General features: G+C 42.4%; 1 protein-coding gene across 3 annotated transcripts; it reads right to left on the reverse strand.

The window, feature by feature from the left end:
- Nucleotides 1-3,571: 3,571 nt before the first annotated feature.
- LAYN (layilin) lies at nt 3,572-17,737 on the reverse strand. 3 transcript variants are annotated; one of them, XR_010886256.1, is made up of 8 exons: nt 17,631-17,737; nt 15,004-15,301; nt 12,632-12,789; nt 12,228-12,266; nt 11,769-11,852; nt 10,914-11,016; nt 8,857-10,218; nt 3,572-8,354 (listed from the first exon to the last, which is right to left on the reverse strand). XR_010886256.1 is itself a non-coding variant. In XM_067310091.1 (8 exons), the coding sequence occupies exons 1-7, from the start codon at nt 17,695-17,697 to the stop codon at nt 9,864-9,866; spliced, it is 1,104 nt and encodes a 367-aa protein (XP_067166192.1). In that variant the 5' UTR covers nt 17,698-17,737; the 3' UTR covers nt 3,572-8,354; nt 9,826-9,863. The 3 variants fall into 3 exon arrangements, 1 of the variants encoding a protein (XP_067166192.1); XM_067310091.1 differs by having other exon boundaries at nt 9,826-10,218; XR_010886257.1 differs by lacking the exon at nt 12,228-12,266.
- Between the last annotated feature and the right edge of the window lie 2,648 nt (nt 17,738-20,385).

Genomic DNA, 20,385 nt, shown 5'->3' on the forward strand with positions numbered 1-20,385 from the left:
CGCGAGCGGCGGCGGCGGCTCGGGTCCGTCTGCGGCGCCCTGGAGCCGCGCCGCCCCGCCCCCTCCGCCCTCCTCCACCAACCGCGCGTCACCGCGCGCGTCAGCGGGGGCGGGGCCTCGCCATGGCAACCGCAGCCACCGCGGCGGGGCAGCCGCCGGGCCTCCCCTCCCGGGCGGCCCCCGCGGCGCGGCCCCCCCGGCACACGCAGACCCCCCCCCCCGACACCCCGCTACCTCCAGCTACTCCCACACACAAGATATGAGGAGCTGCCCCTGCCAGCTCCATGGCCCTGGGACCAGGGGAGGCCCCCCCTCACCCTCAGGCCTAGGCCCCTCACACCTGTGCGCACAGCAGGGCTGTTTCTGCTAATGCCACAGCCAAGGGCCCCCCAGGTGTCCCTCCACCACGGCATTAGCATCTCACCCCCCCCTTGCTCCACAGCCTCAAGAGCAGCCGAGGCACCTGGGGCACCACCACCAGGAGCAGACCCTTGGCTTCTGGGCTCCATTTCCTGAAGGAAATACCCCTTCCCTTACTGGGAACAGCACTTCCAGCATGCCACATCTTTCTAGACCAGAGCCATGCCCTTTCTCAATACATCAGGCTGTCAAAACACCCAGCAGCATTTCCTATGATTTAGAAAGATTTCAAAGCCCCCTGGGGCCCTTCAGCATAAAATGGTTCCAGGCCCTACAGGGTTGACACTGGAAATGTGAGAGAAGTCAGGCCTTTTCTGCTAAATTTCCCCTCCATTACTCAGTCCACCTAGTTCTCTTTACTGCTTGCACTTACCCTTCAGCATGTTTCCTTTTAAAAATCACCATGCTCTTTTCAGCAATCACTCCTCCCCATCCCACCTGTCCCTCCCAGCTCCCCCTGCCTGACCCAGCTCCCCTGGGCCATGGGCACCACCTGACCTCCAGGCAGCAGGAATCACCTTCTGGAAGTTTCCTGCAGCTCTGCTGACCGAACAAGGCATGGCCCAAAGCCGATGGCAGGAGGGCACGCACATGCCTGAGTCAGCCGCACGTTTGGCCACCATTACAGGCCCACTCTGTACACCACAGCTCTGCAGATGCAAACGCTGATCAGAACAATGCTTTGCCACAAAAAAAAAGGTTCATGAATGCAAGAAACTAAACTTGTCTCATGCTTTCTCTTTACATACAAGTCTGATACTTAAAGCTGCCTCATACTTGTGGAAGGTCATTTAAATTTGTCAGCCACTATAAAGCAATGATCATTCTGTCAAGGCAGCTGAAGACCTGAACAAATAAAGTTAACACATGCCCTACACTGCACTTGCAGTTTGAGATTCCTCAGAAGAATGACATTTTGAGGTGACACTGCTGCAGATAACTGCGCTGTTACCACTCTATTTATCCCCTTAAGAAGTTCTGGCAATGACTAAGCCATGAGCTGAGTTAGTCAGACATTCACCCTTTCAAATGATTGACAAGCGCATGAGCAAGCTCACCATAATCCCACTTGGATAGAAAATGTTGTCACCCCCATTCACTACTTATGATATTTCACTGCTGTTTCACACAGACCAAACAGTAATTCAAGCGTGATGCAAACTCAGTATGTTAAAAGTAACTTTTTCTAAATCCCTACATTGTGCAAAATATTGTTCAATACTTGTTCTCAGTTGCTTTGTTCTAAATTTTAGTAATATAAGATTTAGTTGCTTCCTGCCTGCTTCCATATATGTAAAATCTCAAATTCTTCCTAAATCAATTATCAAGTCAGATATTCTGTTTGCAGTTGGAAAACTTCATTTCCAAAAACTTTCTCGAAACACTGTGTAATGCCAGTTTTGGTCTAAAAGTTCAGGTTAGAAAAAACACTCCCTAATAACACTGCTGGAGGAATTGCAATCACAAAAACATGCTTTGTGCTACAGGTTTTACAGCCATTGATGGCTTTTACTGTGCTTCAAAGAAGGTGATCCAAATGCTTCTCTCAAACACTGGTGTTAGACAAAATAGAGGAGTGTTTCCAGGCAAATTTTCAGACAAATGGTATCAAGTGTGGAGCACATATGCCCTCTTGTGGTCAATATTCCTGTACCTAATACTACACATCTGTGATGCTTTATTAAACTGAGATACCAAAGAAAGATGAATTTGCCTTTTCCCTCTGTCCCACGTGTAACACATTAGAATAAGTCCAGTATACACAGATAAACGCATTCACACATGCTTGTCTGCCCAGAAAGATGGATGTCCAGAAAGTAGGAGGGGGGGAAAGGATAAAGGTTTGAGATAAATCTGCAATAGGGATTAGGCACCTAATCCAATGCTATCCTTAAAAGTTAAATGGCTCACACACAAAGGAAAGCAAGGAAATGAAAGCACCTACCTGTAGAAATACAGCTAGAGAACAGCATCATTTCCTTAGCTCTGCAGTGCTTGTTGAATGCCTGGCAGAGGTGGGCCTGCAAGAACAGTTTAGAGGATCTGCCTGAGTTTACAGGTTGAATCCTGCAGAAAGTAAAATCTCCCATGAAAGAGCCTTAGCAGGATGTGCAAGGGAACTGCTATTCTATTTAAATTCTGTTCTAATTAAATTTGTATTTTCACTACTGAAATCCAGTCCTAGAAATCACACTAGGGATAAACCAGCTGAGATGAATCCTAAAGATAACATCATGCTAATGCTTTCACCTCCTTACTAGGTCATAACAGTGTTTGGGAGAAAGCTCCAAAGAGTACAGTTATGAATTATGTGGCCACAGGGAAAGACACGCTGGAGAGAGGAGCTAATTTAATGCCAGCAGTCCTTTTCGCCAACATCCTCCTTAGATGTCACCCAGCATTAGAGAAACCAGCTTCTTTGAGGTCACCTCCCTTAACATGAAATAACACAACTGATAGATGTTAGTGACCTGTGAAATCAAAGCCACATTAAAATCAAGCACTTCCATCAATAGCTGAAGCAGTGGATTAGATACATGCATTTTTACTTTTTCCTAAGGCCTGCTCAGTCACCGAGTTGTGTAGCTTTTGGCCAGTTATGTAACCTCTAGCCATCTTTGCAATCTGTAAAATGGGGATAAGGCACAATGCTAAAGTGGGTTAGGGTGCTAATTTCTCTCTAGGAACAAACCTGGTAGAAGACATCAGATATGAGGCACTGCAATTGCAGTATGTTAGAACGACCTCCACAAGGATTCAGTGGAAAAGCCATTTCTCAGTGCTTAAAATAAGACTGAGATGAAACTATGGAAAACAGCCATATAAAACAGCTTGCATTGCCTCATAGATTTGGCTTGGAAGATACAGAACATTCCTTATCTTCTGTTTCTGTAGCTGCAATGCATACTGGAGCAGAGTCCATTCATGTCACATTTACCTTCATTTAATTACCTATGTGCTGAGACAAGAGTCAGATTTTAAAAAAGCACTCAAAGGAATCAGGAAGAGAAGCTTCTATGCTCAATTAGAAGTGCTGGAGCATCCAACAGTTCTTACAAGCTTTCTTATTTTGTATTTCAATGTTGATTTTCCTTGCTACCAATACTGGGGTGTACAGAGGATTAAACCACTGACAATAACAAAAGCCGCATTAAAGAAAATGCAATTTATTACAAGCTGCTCCCTAACACATTAAGGCAAAATTGTTCCAGATGGGAAAAACAAAGCAAGCCAGAGAAGTTTACAGCACCATATAAAGCCTACAGTAATTCAAAGACAGTGTAACATCCAAGCACTTTCTCAAGAAGTAAATACAAAGTGCATTTCAAAGAAAAACACTGGAGAACCAACTCAATTCCTCAATTTTTGGAAACATTCATAGCAAAGGCCGAAACTCGGAAGAACCCTAGGATTTGCATATTTAACTTCTGAGCCATCCATTTCCACATATTGATTGTCCCCATTGTGGGGCAATCTGACCACAGCCTTGTAAAAACAGTATCCCCAGAGAAGCTGCTACAGCGCATGGGTAATCTCAAAGAATTTAAATTGCCCTCATATCAAGAATTTGAATTTTATTTCTAATCATTGCATAGCTCCTTTGCACAGAATATAAAACTGTTTTTGTAATTAATTCAATCAGAATGGAGAGCTTGTAATAGTACATTCATATACTTCTACCTACCTTCCTAATCTCAGAGTCAATTAGAGAAGTCTTTTAAGAGAAAAAAATATGGCTGTGATTGCAGACCATGAACATTATCTTTCATCCAAACACAATTTAACCCAAACAGCCTATGAAACTCAAATCAAGTGTGAAAAAATGAGAAAAGACTATAGATCAGCATTACCCAGCTGTAGTACCAATAAAGCATTATTTTGGGTCACTCTTACGTATGAAACTTTAATTAATAGGTATTTAAGTTTATCCCTTTAATTAATAGGTATTTAAGTTTATCCCTATAGCTAACTGACCTGACTTCCAGAGGTGTTGAACAATGCAGGTGACTACCTAATTTCACCAAGTCAGCAGCTCAAACAGCAGGACACTTGTATAGTTACCAAAATATTGCTTTAAATGTTTACACAACTAAGCTCCAATATCGAGGTTGAGCTTTTGCTCTCATTTCCTGTTTTTCACTTAAGAGATGCTAAGAGGAAAAAAAGTCAGCAGAAAGATGCTAACTGGGAGCCATTTTCAAAACAGGCAAAAGACTTTTTTGCAGGGTTGCTGCTTCAGGGCTTGATCCTGCACCACCGACTGCTGACGGAACACTGCAGGATTGGCAGACACTGTGTCATCCTGCAGGTATGCAGGACAGAGCCACTGTGCACAACAACCTTGCCTAACATTCAGGAAGGGAGAGAAGCAGCTGGGGGAACTGACTGAAGTGTTTCCATGTTTGCACTGCACAGTGATAGTACACAGACCCAGAACTGGCTTCCTTCATATTTACACTGGCAGAGCACACTCATTGCCACGTCCTGCACTCACTTCTGTTGTTGTTTCAGGCCCACATAAAACACCTTCTGCTAAAGCCTTTGGCAGATCTTTGCTTCCTGGTGGCTTATGCAAATTGGTTTTCCTTCATTTTCCTATTTATTTCTGTGCAATGAAGAGCAAACTTTGTGTGAACTCTGTCAAGAGCTAAATTAATTTCAGATGCTTCACAGCCAGGCTTGTTTGGCAGCAGAACATAGCCCTCTTGGAGCTGGAAACATTCACCTGCAGAGCCATAGGTGAGTAATGATTAGCATTCCTGCTTGGCTTGCTTTATTCCCTTGGTCAGCCTCTCTCCATTACCTGGTCTCTGATCAAAGAGAAGGAAAAAAATAAAAGAACAGATGGATCCAAAGCCTGGAGTTCATAAAATTCCTGCAATTTTCTTACTATAAAGCAAGACAAAGCAGATCCAATCGTTCATAATTTTAACTATGTATTCTGAGGAGTTCTGGCTTCAGTAACCATTTCGTAGCGTCAGGACTGCCTCGACCTGCTCCTTTCACGCAGCTCTGCGTTTTGTCCTTCATGCCTTCAGACAGAACTCATGCAGCAGGAGCCTTGCACTTCACTGCCACACCACACTTCCTGTCCCTCACTGTGTGCACAAGGTATCCTAAACCAGGGAAACACTCTCCATGAAAATGTTCCACCAGCAGAATGTGATCAATGCAAGTCCTTCCTGGCCACACTAGTGCAGGCTCTTAAATAGTAATGTTTGGCTGAAAAATCACCAAAAGTTGCAAGGAAATCTTTAAGATAAGACTCCACTAAGTAATTCTGAACTGAAGGATATTGAGAAGTTTAGACTGGGCTATAGAGCTTAACCATTTCCGTTGGCTGTTTAAATCACAAGACTGAGGACTAATATTAAGTGACCAGCTCTTGTCTGATCACAATAAGTATTCCTGTGTTCGGAAGTCCTATGCTTGTTTGAGATCTATAGACAAAAATTTTGTTGAGATGATTACATAATTATAACCAACACTGAATGGCAGGCCTTGTTTTTTTTGATAAACAGGCATTTACCATTTTTATTTGGCTTACAAAAAGGTTGAACATGATCCAACAGAAGAAATAAAAAACATTACTTGCTGAACATGGGGCCAAGTAGCAGAACTGCTCAACCAAACTGTATCTGTAATCAAACTTTTTTTTCTTTTTACATACATAATGACTTAGTCTCAACATGCATCCAAACTATTCCACAGACCTGCTGCACGAGAGAATTAAAATTTTGGCAATTACAAGGTCTTGTTACTGTAGGTTCAAGTCATTTTACAGTCACTCTTATTTTTAGATTCACAGCATCCTTACAAGTCTGGGAAATGCTGTTACTCCCATTTTTCACAAGGGACTGAGACACTGGGTGGTTAAGATCAGACTGGGACAGGGTACAGAACTGCATCCAAATGGTCCCAGACACAGGACAATGTCCCAAGGAGTTTCTTTTCTTTAATGCAGATGTCCAGATTACCAGCATTCAAAGTATTTAGTTCTCAACGTGGCACTCTCACTTCTTTCTCAGCCCAATGGGATACATTCAAATAAAATGCCAATTTTAGGAAATAGTTCCATTACTGGAATAATTGAAAACAGAGTAAGTGCAGACAAGCAAAATGTGCTGGCTGACTCAAAGCTGAACATATTTGCCTTAAGAATATATAAACAAATTTATGAAAGAGCTGAGACATCAGAGCAGACAGGACAGAAATCATAACAGCCTAACTCCACAGAGCTGCTGCCAGTTTTCTACACACACAACTATGGATGTGCTAAGATTCCTAGCAAGAAGCTGTACATCTCTGAATGCAAACCTCCAAGCATTTTTCATGACTTCAGTATTAACAGCAGGACTTAATTCACATATGAAACCCAGGCTAACTCTGGACTGCACAAAATCCAGAGGCCACACTGCTATCAGTGCTGCACAGCCAGTGACTTTGCCTCAGAATCTGCCACTTGCTGCAGAACTTGTGCTCCCAACTCCAAGTTTCCACTTATCACCAGTGTGTTCAGGTAAGGACAAAAAGCTTTAAAAAGCAGAGCAAGTGCTGTGTTGTGCATCTACAGCCTGAAGCAACTGGGGAGGCACAGGAATGGGTTGTGCCTATCCATTTCAATGGGGGAAATCTTGTAAATGTATTCAGTTTTGCAAATCTCCCTGCTGACATCAAATATTTGACAGGAAACAGTCCTTTATGCAACCAGATCTTATCTGATAAATCTGAATCCCCTTTCCATTCTTTTCCAAAAGCCCTGGCAACTGCAGAGATTTCCAGCTTCCTGCCAACTAATTTCTACAATGGAGTTCAACTAAAGCAAATCCACATCCAGCAGCACATAGGATTTTGCCCTGAGCATATTCAACTCTATGAATCTCAGTTTTTATCCAAACTTCTGTTTTTCCACTTAGCTGCACTGACAGTGCAGAGGCCTTGCCACAGCAGTTAGCTCCAAGTTCCCAGGAAGGTCATTTGTTCCTTATTACTGTGAGCCAAACGTTGATCTGATGATGTCACACAAACAAAACATGTATCAGAAAGCCCTAGTGAAAAATAAGTTAATCATGATTCCAAGTTGTCAGCACTGCTCCTGAGCCCCCTTTGCTGTGCTTCTTCTAAGCAAATGCATACAGGTGGGTTCTCTGCACTACATGGCATAGCAAAATCCCTCTGATAATTACAAACTTTTATGGGAGATGCTGGAGTCTCTTCTAATGCACAGAAGATGAACGCTTGTCCACGTGATGAGTTCAAAATCAAAGGCATCCAGTTCCTTAAGAATCCATGCTGATGAGCAGATCACATACCTTTTTGGTTATGCTTTTGCTCCAAGTAAGGTTGTGTGGTATTCAGCTTGCGGGGGATAACTCTTGGTACCTCTTCACACCATCTGGTGCTAGACAAGCACAGTTTAAAGAAAGTGCCAAGCACACTTCTCATTCAGTTGCTCTTCCGCATCTTCAGTGATACATGGCATGGTCCTCCCAAGCCAAAGAGACAAAATTAAATGGGATAAAGCTGCAGGGTTGTGAAAGATGCATGAGACCACGTTTCTCTCTCTTCCTGTGATACAAACGATCTCTTAAAGTGTGCTTCAAAAGGCTTTTAAACATACCAGTGACCAAGTTAAAGGCAGGTCATCTTGGAACAGCTCATCACTGCCATTTCTAACTTTACACAGAAGTCTCATTTATATTTGGCTGAAAGCATTTTAATAATTATACGTTCTCTGCTCAGTAAAAGAAGAATTAAACTCAACATAACCCTTACAGCATCCTATCAGCGTGCTATGGCTCCTTATGTGCCTTAGAGGATAAAACTCCAGCCCACAGTTGCTCCTGCAGACTTTTGGCCAGTTCCTTCATATCACCTCCATGGCAAACGCATACCCTTGATTTCTCCTAGCTCCTTATGAACTTTGAGATGTGCTGCAAAAAACAGAAACAAAGACAACGATTTAAAAAACAAAAAAACCTTACTGTGAAAGGACTTGTCCCATTCTCTTAGAATTCAAGCAGTGAAATACAGACCAGGAATTATTTTCTAGGTAAATGGTGTTATTTTACATTCTTGCTTGCTCCTGGTATCTAACAGGCTAATTCTCATTTCACCTGAACTTAGTTTTAGCCATATGGCAGCTATAGGCTGCTCCCTTTCATCTCAATTCCCCCAAAAGGCCAGAGGAATGGCAGGTATCAAGAGTGGCTTCACAGATGATCCCTAAAAAAGTCAAATAAGCCATTTCCTCCCACTGTCAAGAGACCAAATTCTATGAGCTATCCTCAGTACCTCACCTTGATACTTATTTAATCAAAGAACTGGAATATGTCAAGTCCCTGTAGCACTGAGACAACAGAGCATTGATTGTAACTTATTAGTATCAGTAGATCAGTCAAAATGCTGCTTTTAATCCAATTTATGTTCACCTACCTTATCATAAATTCCATCTCTGGAGATTAATATCAGGACATTGGTCTTCATGGATTTAGTACAGGTCACAGGCACAAGGAGGAAAAAAACCTAGAGTAAAACTGCAGCTGGCTATTCTTTCTACAAGAAAGAAACCAGTATTTAATTTGTCATTTAGGCCAAATTAGTACATTTCTGGACAGTTAATTAGGCACAGAAAACCAGACTGCAGTAATTTGAGACCAACTAGAGTGCTTTGGAATACCCACTGCCTTTCTTTAGCATTACAGAGAAGTTCCTCACTCCTTGCTTTGCAATTCCTTTTGCAAGCATAAGGGAGGGGACACAATGAGCCTTATGACAAAGCACCTACTGAGATTCTTTGAAAAGCAACTTACAGTGTAAACTAAGTACCCAGTTATGTGCTATGACTCACATATCTGGCCTTGGCAGTGAGACTAGGAGAGGGGGAAAGGAGCAGAAACCACACTACTCTCCTCCCTGTCAAGTGCTTGTCAGTGTTGTAAGCAGCTGATGGAGACAGTACAGCTGGACCATGGGTTGGCATGGAAACAATGACGGATCTGCAACCACAGCAGCTTTCTTTGGGACACCTACGAGAAAGCAAGCATGACTACTGATTGACTTCTGACTTTCAACTTCTTTGGAGATGAGGAAGTCAGTTTAAATAAATAGGGATTTTAGATTGTTCTTCAGTTTGAAAGACATTAATATTTTCACCTTTGGAGTGCAGGAAATTTAGACTGTAAACAGAAAAAGTCATCAAGACTATTAACAGGCCATTCCTTGTGCAAAAGAGGGATTGATGCAAAGCAAGATATATACATTCTTTTTGGTTTGTATCTTGAAAAGCCCATATTCTTTCAAAAAAGAATATAGGGATGATGCAAAACCAGGACACAATATCACACATACAGTCATTAAAACAAGTGCATGGGTAGGGCAGGCTAAACTTGCATTGATATTCACTTTGTGATCCACATTCCAGGCTTTCTTTGTCCATTTCCTTAGTATCCATATATCTCATTCTCCACCCAGGCCGATTCCTTGCTCCTCCCCACATGATCTCCACACAGTTCATAGATATCATTGGTCACAAAGCCACTTTCTGTACTGGCCAGTGTCACAAAGCCACTTGATGTATTCATTGCCACATCGTCATAATCCCCAGAGAGACTGTCAAGCATCTTATCTTCTCGTGTACGGAATGAGGAATTATTAATGTCAGGCCTGGTTCCAGTCAGATCTGCTTCTGATTGCTTCTTAATTACTTTGTAAACCTCCAGATTTGGACTGTTCCTCCTGTGGGTAGAGAGCCATGCATCTTCGTCCTTTGGGCTTGCATCTATTTGCTCCTGTCTCCTTAGGGAAAGGAAACAACAAGTCCTAATATGCTCTTCTACAGAACCAAACAAAACAAACCCAGGCCTCTCAATAACCTAGAGAAGATCTTGAGGAAAGCTGACACTAAGAGCTTAGATATTCCAGGTGTGGGGCAGCAGGCTGCACCCCTGGGGCAGCCCAGGGCAGGCTGGGCCCTGCTGAGGCACCCTGCTATCCCCAGGGGCTGAGGCAGCAAGGCTCAACCCTGGCACCACCAACACCACCACCACAGCCACCTTCCCCACCAGAGCTACCATGCACACAGGGAAAGGGAGGGGAGACAAAAAAACATAGTAGTAGACAAAAGCGTCATAACTTTGGAGCAAATAATGTTTATCACTTTTGAAAAGGATCTCCTGATCTTTCAGTTTACACAAATCTGTTCTTTAATAAAGGAATTTTAACGCTAACACTTTAAATCAGTCATCTTGTTTTACACTATTCCCTAACTAGTGTACATCCGTGACCATGATAATATAGCATAATGCACTTTGCTTAAAATTTTACTTCACAAGTAACTCAACATGGAAAATCCATGCCACTTTCTAAACATTTACTTGGCTGAAAGCAGTCATCTCCAGAGCATCTTACAGGATCCTGAAGCTGGCAGCAAAATGATTGTTTGTACAAAAGATACCACAGGTTCACCTGTTGTAAGCAACAATGTCACTTGCCTCTTCGCAAAAAGCCAAAAACAGAAGATGGCTGTAATGACCATCAGTAGAAGCAGCACAGGAATGCTGGGAATAAGGATGTAGGCAAGACTCAGAACGGGTTCTAGGAGTAAAAATATAAAATTCCAACTTTTATTCACTTCCAGTTGCATTTGGCATGCACAGAACTTCATAGAAAAATTAAAAGGCAGCACCATTACATCTCAAAGGGTTTCAAGTTCTGTTCATAATCTACCAGTATCTACTCCTTCTCAAAGGCAGCAACTCCAATATGGACTGACTTGTAGTTAAGCAAGTTAGAGGAAAATAAACTCAAATTTTCAAGATGAGGAACTAACAACCATTGCTGTCTCACTGTGAGAAGGCAATGGTAGTGCAAGTTAAGGAGATATGCTGTCTTTTAAAAGCTTATGAATCCCCATCCAAAAGACTTCAGAGTGGGAAGTGTCTTATCTACAAATTTCTAAACATCATTCTTATTTTCCAGTCATTTATACGAAGGGAGAAGCCAGCGTGGTAAGAAGAAATTTAAAGTTTTTAATAGTTAACTATTAACTTACTAACAAAACATTGCCAGTTTTGACATTCAAGAGCAATTCAGTAAGTTAAAAGTACTTTTTTCAGACCCGAAGTACTTTGCACCGCTTTAGATTTAGAATGCTTTGGTATTCAAAGCAACCTGTTTACTCTTGTGCTGTTAAGATTCATGGGAAATTTTTTCAGCTGCTGTCATCTAAGCTCAGTCTATGTTCAGGGTCAAATGCTCCACATCTAAATGTTGAGTGTTTGCAGCCACATGCGAGGTGTGGGCCTGCAAAGAGAGAGAATGAGCCAGCTGTTGAACACACAGCATACCTTTGGCTTCTTTAAGTGTTTCATTAGCATCTTTCTTCCGGTGTTCTTCTGGAACTACTGGCTTCAAGGGCTCTGTTGCAACATCTAGGAAGAAGCAGATATTAGTTGATATATTATATTGCAGATGTTAATTGAAAGAGCTTAATCATAAAAAGCGAGGGTGAGAGGAGATGCAAGAGACTGCCAACTGTAAAGAGGTGCAAGGTGTTTTCACCTAATACTTTTGCTAAGATCTCTGCAGCATGAGCAGGGGTTCCAGATACTGCATCAACAACAGGCACCACTGCGCTGGTGCAGAATGGATTATGCAATAGCACGAGGGAAATGCAAACTGCTGGGAAGCTCCTTTGCACATGAAGTTTTCAGTCTGTGAAGGTCCTTGATAATGAATGTTAGAGTATTTCTAATAAGAATTAATGCATCATTAAAAAAGCCTAACACCAAACTTCTGTAACTCACCTGTTTGAGAATTCTCTCTTGGAGCATTCGTTTGCTTCTCTAAAAGAAAAAAAGATATGCATAATTCCCTTATAAGCTTGAGTAGGGGGACAAAGTCTACTAACTATAGTCCAAGAAAGTGAGTACCCTTCTTTGGTGTTCCCTTTCCCTCAGGCCCCATTTGATATCTCGAATGCTTTATAAAAATACTCTAAGAGTTCATATAAGTCACAAGGTAAGTAGCTACAGATATTAGATACTGAGGTAGTTTTCCCCAAGACCTGCATCAGTTTAAAGGTATCATCTCCTAACAGATCTTTCCAGTGAAGCTGGAAGGTTTCCCTATACTTTGCCATAACTTCCTTATACTTGCTCTTGGTGAATGGGAGCAGGTTGGATTTTAAAGATACAGAATGACTCATTACCCAGAGAATATTTGCAAATGAAGTTATTTTTCATGTTGCATCTGTCATCATTCCATTGAAACATGTAAGGACCTCCAACACCTGGTGGGGCAGATGGCTGGTGGTACATCACAACACAGATTTCACTCCCACAGGACGGCTCATCTACATACCAGTTGCTAGGAAAACAAAACAAGGATGTCAAGTAAGACTTGCAGTCACCTTCCATGATGCTGCAGAAGCTTAAATGGGAATGCAGAATAGAGGGTGGTATCAAAACAGAACACAGCTGAGCGCACCCCCCCCTTCCATTGAATAAAGACAGGAACAATAACAATAGTCATTCACAGTGTATCTTCTCCTTTTTGAATTCTTAATTTCCAAAGAACTTGGACAAGGCTTTCAAAGGATGTCAGGGAGTGAAGACCTCAGTACCTCACTGCCTGAATCTCCTTTGTGAGGCTGAGTAAGGTGCAGGAAAGCTTTGATTTTCTCTGTATACTTTTAGACCCATAAAAAGTTATCTGTGAAAATGATTTTTGCTCACTGGCCTCGGTGCCCAATGCCTGTAAAAGTTTTTCATTTTCTTATTAAATGGGTGTTAAAGCTAAAACAAAATTTTTTTCCCCTCTGTCTAGAGACACATTAACATGAAAAAACTGTCTTGTGGATGTTTTTCTAGTACTAACAAACTTGACCGCTGTAAAACTGCATGGGTCCTTCCAAGTGGGACAAAGGAAGTAGGCCTTCATTATTAAGCAATCTAATATAATTGATACTGAAGAGGCATTTTATATATTGCAGAGGAGCATTTCTTTTAAGACTATAAGGCCTGATTTTTCAAAGTGTTCAATACTCACTGATTTTTGGAACAAGCAAGGTTCTGCATGCCAAGCACTTTTGAAAGCTGGCCCATAAAATATAAATAATCCCAGATATATCAAGATATTCAACACGGGGAAAAAACATAAGTGTTAAAACAGTAATTTTGCAATCATTACATCCCTGTATTCTTCCCCTTCTCCCCCCCCCCACCAAGAAAACAAACCTTTTGTTTAGCTATATCACTTCATGTAAATAAGGTGTGGCCCCACCAATGAAAGACAAAGCTATATCAGTTTCTCAGCAGCAGCAGATCTGGGTCTAGCTCCCAAATATGTATTTCCAATATCTGAATGACAGAAGAAACTTTAAATTGAACAGTACTCATAGCAGTTTTGTTTTATTCAGTCCTGCACAGAACAAGTAAAATCTTATTGTAAATGTGGTACTTTTGGAGCCAGTAACAACTTAATTATATGTATTTCCAATATAAAGAAGAATGCAAAGGCAGACTTGTCATATATATGACATGTTGCCATAAAATATTTACTAACAGTTGGGTTATTTCATGAGATTCATGGTTCAATCACTGTAAATGCAGCAAGAAATGCAGGATAATTACTCAGCACTGCATAGTTTGATTTTTTTCCCCTATTTAATTATAGGTTCAATAGTAACTGTCTGCCAGGCAGAACCCTCTTGAACCTGCAAGTTCACTGTAGAGCTGACACCTTGTTGCGAAGTCTGTCATTAACCTGGCAATGTTTAGAGTGAAAGATTTTCTATTTCTATACCACATAAAGGCAGATGATGTAGGCCTGGTTCTCTGAATACCTTTGTGCTAGAAAACTGACTTACAATCAAAATGGAAGCATAATTCAGAACCTCTGAAGCTAAACACATTTTGGTTCTATGCTGAACAGAAATGCAAATGTAGTGAAAACTCCTCCAGCAAGCTTATATTAGTTGTACATGCTGTTGCTTCTATATTTTAATTACAGCAAATGCTGTGGTTTCACCTGCCTTAGGACAAGGAGGCCAAGACCTAACGAGTATTTTGAAGATTTTAGTTTCTCTTGTCTACAATAAATTCTGCAGCTCTCCAACTCTGCAGTCTCACAGGAAAGACAACTGTTCTCTCAGCAAGTAGAAGGAGGAGGGTCCATTTGTCAGGACATTAGGGGAAAGAACTTCAGAGGATCTGATATTCAGGGACCTATGTGTCAAGGCACATATATTTTTGTATATGCTTAATCAGATTAAGACCAGAGGGCCTTCTCTTCCATCTCCCTGTAGGCAGCAAAAACTAAGCATCTAGCCTAATCTAGGTGTCCTATATAGTCAAAAAAGAGAGAGCAGGGTCTCTAAAAGAGAATTTGTCTAGCCCTTACAGCTGGTTGGGATGAACTACCCTATGGAGATGACTACCCCTTCACTGACTGCAGAGGGAACACCAAGGACATCTGAGACAACACAACCTGATTCTTTTAAAAGAACTGTTTGGGATTGCTAGAGATGGGTGACACGGGCTTTCACCTGGCTGCTGACCAGCCTCTCACCCGGGTACCTACCGGAACTTGGACAAGCTGCCATCCGACCAGGAGTAGAGGTTCTGACACTCTGTGCCGTTGTCTACCTCGTGCTTTTTCCTCTTAAGCCCTATCCAAAAATCTCCATCAGAAGCCAAGAGACTTTGAATAAATTTTTCAATCAGTCTTTGTTCTGCTTCTGTTTCAATACTGACTAGGTGACCGCCATCAGCTCTGCAGGCAAGGCGTGCTTCTTCGTAGCTGACCCTGCGCGAAACATCATGGAAGTAAACTATTTTATAGCACGGCCGCTGCGTTCCGCTCCGGCAAACTGTCTGCCCTGCAGAAATAGAGAAACCTGTTACAGAAGTTGCGCCTATTAGTACAAAAAGTGAACACTAATACTTCTGTTTGGCTGAGCTTGGCACTGTATGAGAATTTATACAGAGATGCAACAGGGATAAAAAAAAGATTAACACAACCTCCTGTATCACTGGAATGGCACAAGGCATCTCCTAACTTCTGTTACTGCACACAGCAGTTTAGGCTGATTTGCACAGCGCAGCTCTTTCATGCTCTGCACTTCTCAGCTCCCCTATGAGTTTTCTGCAATTTGAAGACCCCAGGAGTTCCTTACGAAGAAGTAATGCTGTGCCAGAGAACAAGCTGACATGTGCAACATTTTTAAAGAGTTTCTTTACAAGTGTTCAAGGAGGCTTTTTTTAAAAAGGAATTTAAGTGGCTTGAGTTAGAGACTCCCTTACATAAGCAGAAATAGTTATTTACCTTCTGTCGTGTACAGAACAGTTTTATGGAGTCTATTGCAGTATATCAAGATGCATTCACATAGTCTGATTTATAAGCACTGTTCTCCACTATGTAGTTACTGACTGCCCAGGAAGTAAACAAGTCTATTTTCAGACAGTCATAAGCCAAGGGCTTTTTCATGCATGAAGCAGCATAGCTTATTTTGATTTTAAGGAAAGTAATGATCAAATTGGAAAAATACAAATTTAAAAATTTTGCACTTGTACATTTCTCAGCAGAAGAGTCCCAACATTTAGACTGTGGAAACAAAGTTTCATTTTAGTTAGCAAATATTTCTCTTCAAACACACAGCAGTCTTCTAACCTATTTTTTTTTTTTTTTTTAAACAAAAGAAAACCATTTAGCAACTACAGGAAAAAAAGCAACATCCATTATATAATCAGAACACATGGGATGTGCGGACAGGTCATCATAAATTCCCACACAGGATATATGCTGGCATTCCTGTATTCTTATATCTTCCTGCATGGCCACTCAGAGCCTGGGAATTTTAAACACGTACTGGAACTTTTAAACTTTTTTGTACTGGAACTTTTAAATACTTAAGTACTCAGAACCACAGAGTCTGCTAACACTTTATAGAAAAATTAGAACTGTTTGTGCTACAAAAACATCACCTCGAAATATATCTTTAAGCAGAACCAGTGTTTCTCTTGGTAATTTAACACTCGTGCATTTTTTGTGTAAAAGGCAAGAGACTTTACCTCTTCTGAGGGACACGTCCACTGCTGTTGTGAAAGCCACAGGGAAAAACACAGATGGCATATTATTATAAATCTGCAGCAATTGTCTAGAAATAGTCAGTTATGAACTATACCTGGGTTCTTTTCTGATATTCAAACACTTTTTTCCATAGACTAGAACATCTGTCTTGCTGGCCAAATGTGCCATTGCTTTTAGCTAAGGAAAAAATTGACGTAGCTGATTCCAGTCCAAACCTCATTGTAAGTTAATTTTCCAAACAGTGATCTCACTAGTATAGATTAGGTAACACAGGACAACTGGATCTGGAGCTCTAACCAACGCTGAAAGGGTTCCTTGTATTTCCCCCTTACCTCCTCTGTGCTAACACGGGATCTGTCTCAAAGCCTGCTGACTTCAGTGAGCCTCGGTAACACAAAGCTAGGAAAGAGTCAATTGCACTGCGGAGTAAAAACTGATGAAAGGAAGTAATATCTCCAACCCCCCCGGGGTGGCAGCTAAGCTCTGGAACTCACTGCCACAAAATCCCGTTGCAGACGACAGCATACCGGAATTAAAAATGGATTGGTTTATAGGGATGAGAAGAACCAACAAGAAAGTTTCCCAAGTGGTAATATTCAGGCTTTATCCTGAATACACTAAAAGTTATTATGTGAGGGAGAAACTTGCCCTTGCCTGGCTATTTTGCACTATGGGGGGGTCCAGCACATTCCTCTGAAACTAGACTAGATCACCTCGTTTGGGTACCACACCAAAAAGTCCGCTGGTCCAGCCCGGAGCTGCTACGTACTTATTCCTAAAAAAGGTCTCTGATTAATAGCTGAGGTTCCTCTGCACAAAGCGGGGACCTGGGCGCGCCGATAACCAGAGGAGCTTGTCCAGGGAGAATGAGGAAAGCAGCGTCGGCCGAGCAGAGCAGCAGCTCCGTTGCCCAGGAGGGACCTGCAGGTCCCCGGGAGCGAGCGAGGGGGCAGCGCTGCGGCGAGCGCCGGGGGGGCGCCCGCTGCCGAAGGGGAGCCCAGACGGGGCAGCGGCAGCAGCAGGGGACGCGGGGCTCTGCCCGCGGCGGCTCCCGCTGCCGGGGAGTCAGAAGGGGGCGGAAAAACCCTCCCTCCCTCCCTCCCGGCGCCCCCGCTTACCGCTGAGCAGCCGAGCGCCCGCAGCGCAGCCCAGCGCGGCGGCGCACAGGGCCGCGGCCGCCAGCATGGTGGGCGCCCGGCTCCGCGCGTGCGGCTCCCCGCGCCTCTGGCCGCGCTGCCGCTACTGCTGCTGCGGGCGAAGCGGCGCCCGGGGCGGAGCCGGCTCCGCCTCCCCGGCCCCGCCGCGAGACTAAAAACACAGAGTGAGGGAGGGAAAAAAAAACCCACCCGGGAACCTCGTTTCCAACACCGGCTCCGGGGCGCCAAGTGCTGAGCCTGCGCCGCCCCCGCTCCTGCGCCCCGCTGTGCGGGCTGCACCCGCCCGCAGGACCCCAGCTCGCCCTCCAGCCGCTACCGGGGTGGCTCCAGGGGCCCTTGGCAGCCTGCGGAAAGGGACAGAGCACTGGAAAGGACAAATGCAGCCCTCGCAGCTCCCAACAGTCTGCTCAGCAGACAGATATTTGATAGGGTTAATGTTGTAAAATAGGAAATTAATATGATTGTGTTAGACTTAATCTAGACCAGCTCTTGGGTATTAGCTTGAGAAATTAGCAATCTCTAAAAATCAGTATTTTAAAATGGAGAAAGATGCTTCAAAATACCATGAGAACTCCCCATCCCAGGTTACCAGAAGTCAGGAAGCACAGAGGCAGCTGTGGGAGCTGCACTAGGACTACAGCTTTGCCCAGTCTCTATCCCATCTGAAATGGGCACATCAGTGGTAGTCTACCATCTCACTTTTGCATTTCCCAACTCCCTGGTGATTCAGGTGTGGATTTAGCAAACAAGCATGCACCTGAGCAGCTTGACTGGCACAAGCAATTTTACTGATTTCATGAACTTGAACCTTAGCAGAAGGAGGATTAATACTTTGGCAATACAAGCTTTTACATTTAGTTTCATTTCTTTTGAAAGACTAGTTCTTAAATCCTTTGAAAATCCTCCAAAACACCTCAAAGTGAGATAGGCCCATTGAAAATGACATACATTTAACCATTCCCAAACTGTTAACTAGTGTAATTTGACATATATCAAATATAGGGAAGAACTGAGCATCTGAACTGTCAGTAATTTGGACTGTAATCCTGAACTCGAGCCTTTATCAGGCAAGGCTTCATTGCCTCAAAGCTCCATTATAGTATATCTGTTATTTGAAGAACACTTGACAAAGGAAATCCTGTTTTAGGAGATTTTTGTTTTGCAAATTAAAGCAAGTAAAATAATTAGTGTTTCAAAAAACTGAAGAAAAACCTCATTTTCCTTACAGCTGTGCATATTTCATAATACAAGTTAAAACCCACCACCACTAATTGTTTTAGCAGCCTATCCTTTTTCTAGCATATATGTATACTGAACCTCTTGGAAGGCATTTCTCTAATGGCTCCAAAGAGCAAGCATTAAAATATCTCCATGGAACATAGTAGTAATATTGTCTTGAATTAGTGAAATGAATAAATGTTTTGCCCTCCCATCTTACCACCCCTCCCATATCAAAAGCCTAACTGAAGAGTACACTGCAGTAACACAACAAAGTGATTACCAAAGATTTTGCTGGCTTTGACAGGAAATCAGCAGTAGCTGGCAGAAGCTTTCATTGATTTATTTTTAAACAAAGGCCAATTGCAAGTAGTTAAGCACTAGGCACACACCACTTAGTAACAAAGCTTACCATCTTTGTTGTGAAACCCTAATGATAATATTAGCCACAGACTCTTCCTTTTGGCCAGGGTTCTATTTTTAAAAAGAAATTACTTAACACAGCCAAAACTGTTGTTCTCCATTTATAATTTTGGTGGATTTCACACACATGAAATGCATATATTCAATTTACCAGCCCTTTAGACCACAGCAGTATGCCACTTGAAAGCTAGCTAGCAAAGTGCAGAAGACTTCAAATCCTACAAATAAATCATAAATCCTATGATCACTAATACCCATGGAATACAAGTCTACAACTGCCCAGGCACACAATTTGGCTCAAATACTTTGGCATTAGTATTTCAAAAGCCAATGATGATCAAGTTTCACGCCAGCAATAGCCAGGCAAGCCTGGTGCTTTGAAGGGTGCACATTAGTGTGTGCATACCAGAATAGAAAATGCATGCGTTCCTAAAGCAAATTATATCAATGGACGATATCCCGGCACAGGATTTGAAGAAACTATAGAGTCTGTCTTGCCTTCTTCACAGAAGATGTAAACAGCTCTTGGAACTGGAAAGATATATGCTTATCTGCTTAGAGCTCACACCATCCAAAGTGCTTCACTACCATTTTTGCACCTTACACTCTTGCTTTTATGCTGACTTAAAAAACATGACTGAAACCAACATTTTCATTTCCTGCACACTGAGAAGGCAGTAAATTGAGCCTCCCACTTCGTCTCACAGTACGTTAGTGAGAGATGCCAAAGAACAGAATTCAGTTATTTTGAGCCTCCAGAAAAGAGCTAGATGCAAACTTATGTGAAAGTTGCTTGCTAACTCAGTTAATTTATGCACTACAGTTACACACCAGTCCAAATTATCAAAACTCAAACTCTGGAAGCATTACATTTCTCAAGTATTAGAAGACATGAGCCTTCAAGGGAGATTTATGGCTCCCATAAGGGCAATGGGCCTTGATCATCCCATTGCTTTCAATTACCTTATGCAGCAGCTTGGATAAGGACTCTGAAGACTGGTAAGCAGCTATTGGCAAACATTGTTCACTGCTGTAGTGCCAAGACAAAAGGAAAACACGAGCACAATTAAAAAAT

This window comes from Apteryx mantelli, chromosome 23 (assembly GCF_036417845.1).
Source record: "Apteryx mantelli isolate bAptMan1 chromosome 23, bAptMan1.hap1, whole genome shotgun sequence".
NCBI classification, from domain to species: Eukaryota; Metazoa; Chordata; class Aves; order Apterygiformes; family Apterygidae; genus Apteryx; species Apteryx mantelli.

Bases quoted from the DNA above. Each gene is read 5' to 3' on its own strand.
- LAYN (XM_067310091.1), bottom strand. From the start codon at position 17,697: ATGCTGGCGGCCGCGGCCCTGTGCGCCGCCGCGCTGGGCTGCGCTGCG. The intron at 12,790-15,003 runs GTAGGTACCCGG...TTGTTTTCCTAG, and splicing joins GGCAGCTTGTCCAAGTTCCG to CAACTGGTATGTAGATGAGC. The intron at 11,853-12,227 runs GTGAGTTACAGA...GCTTCTTCCTAG, and splicing joins AAGAGAGAATTCTCAAACAG to ATGTTGCAACAGAGCCCTTG.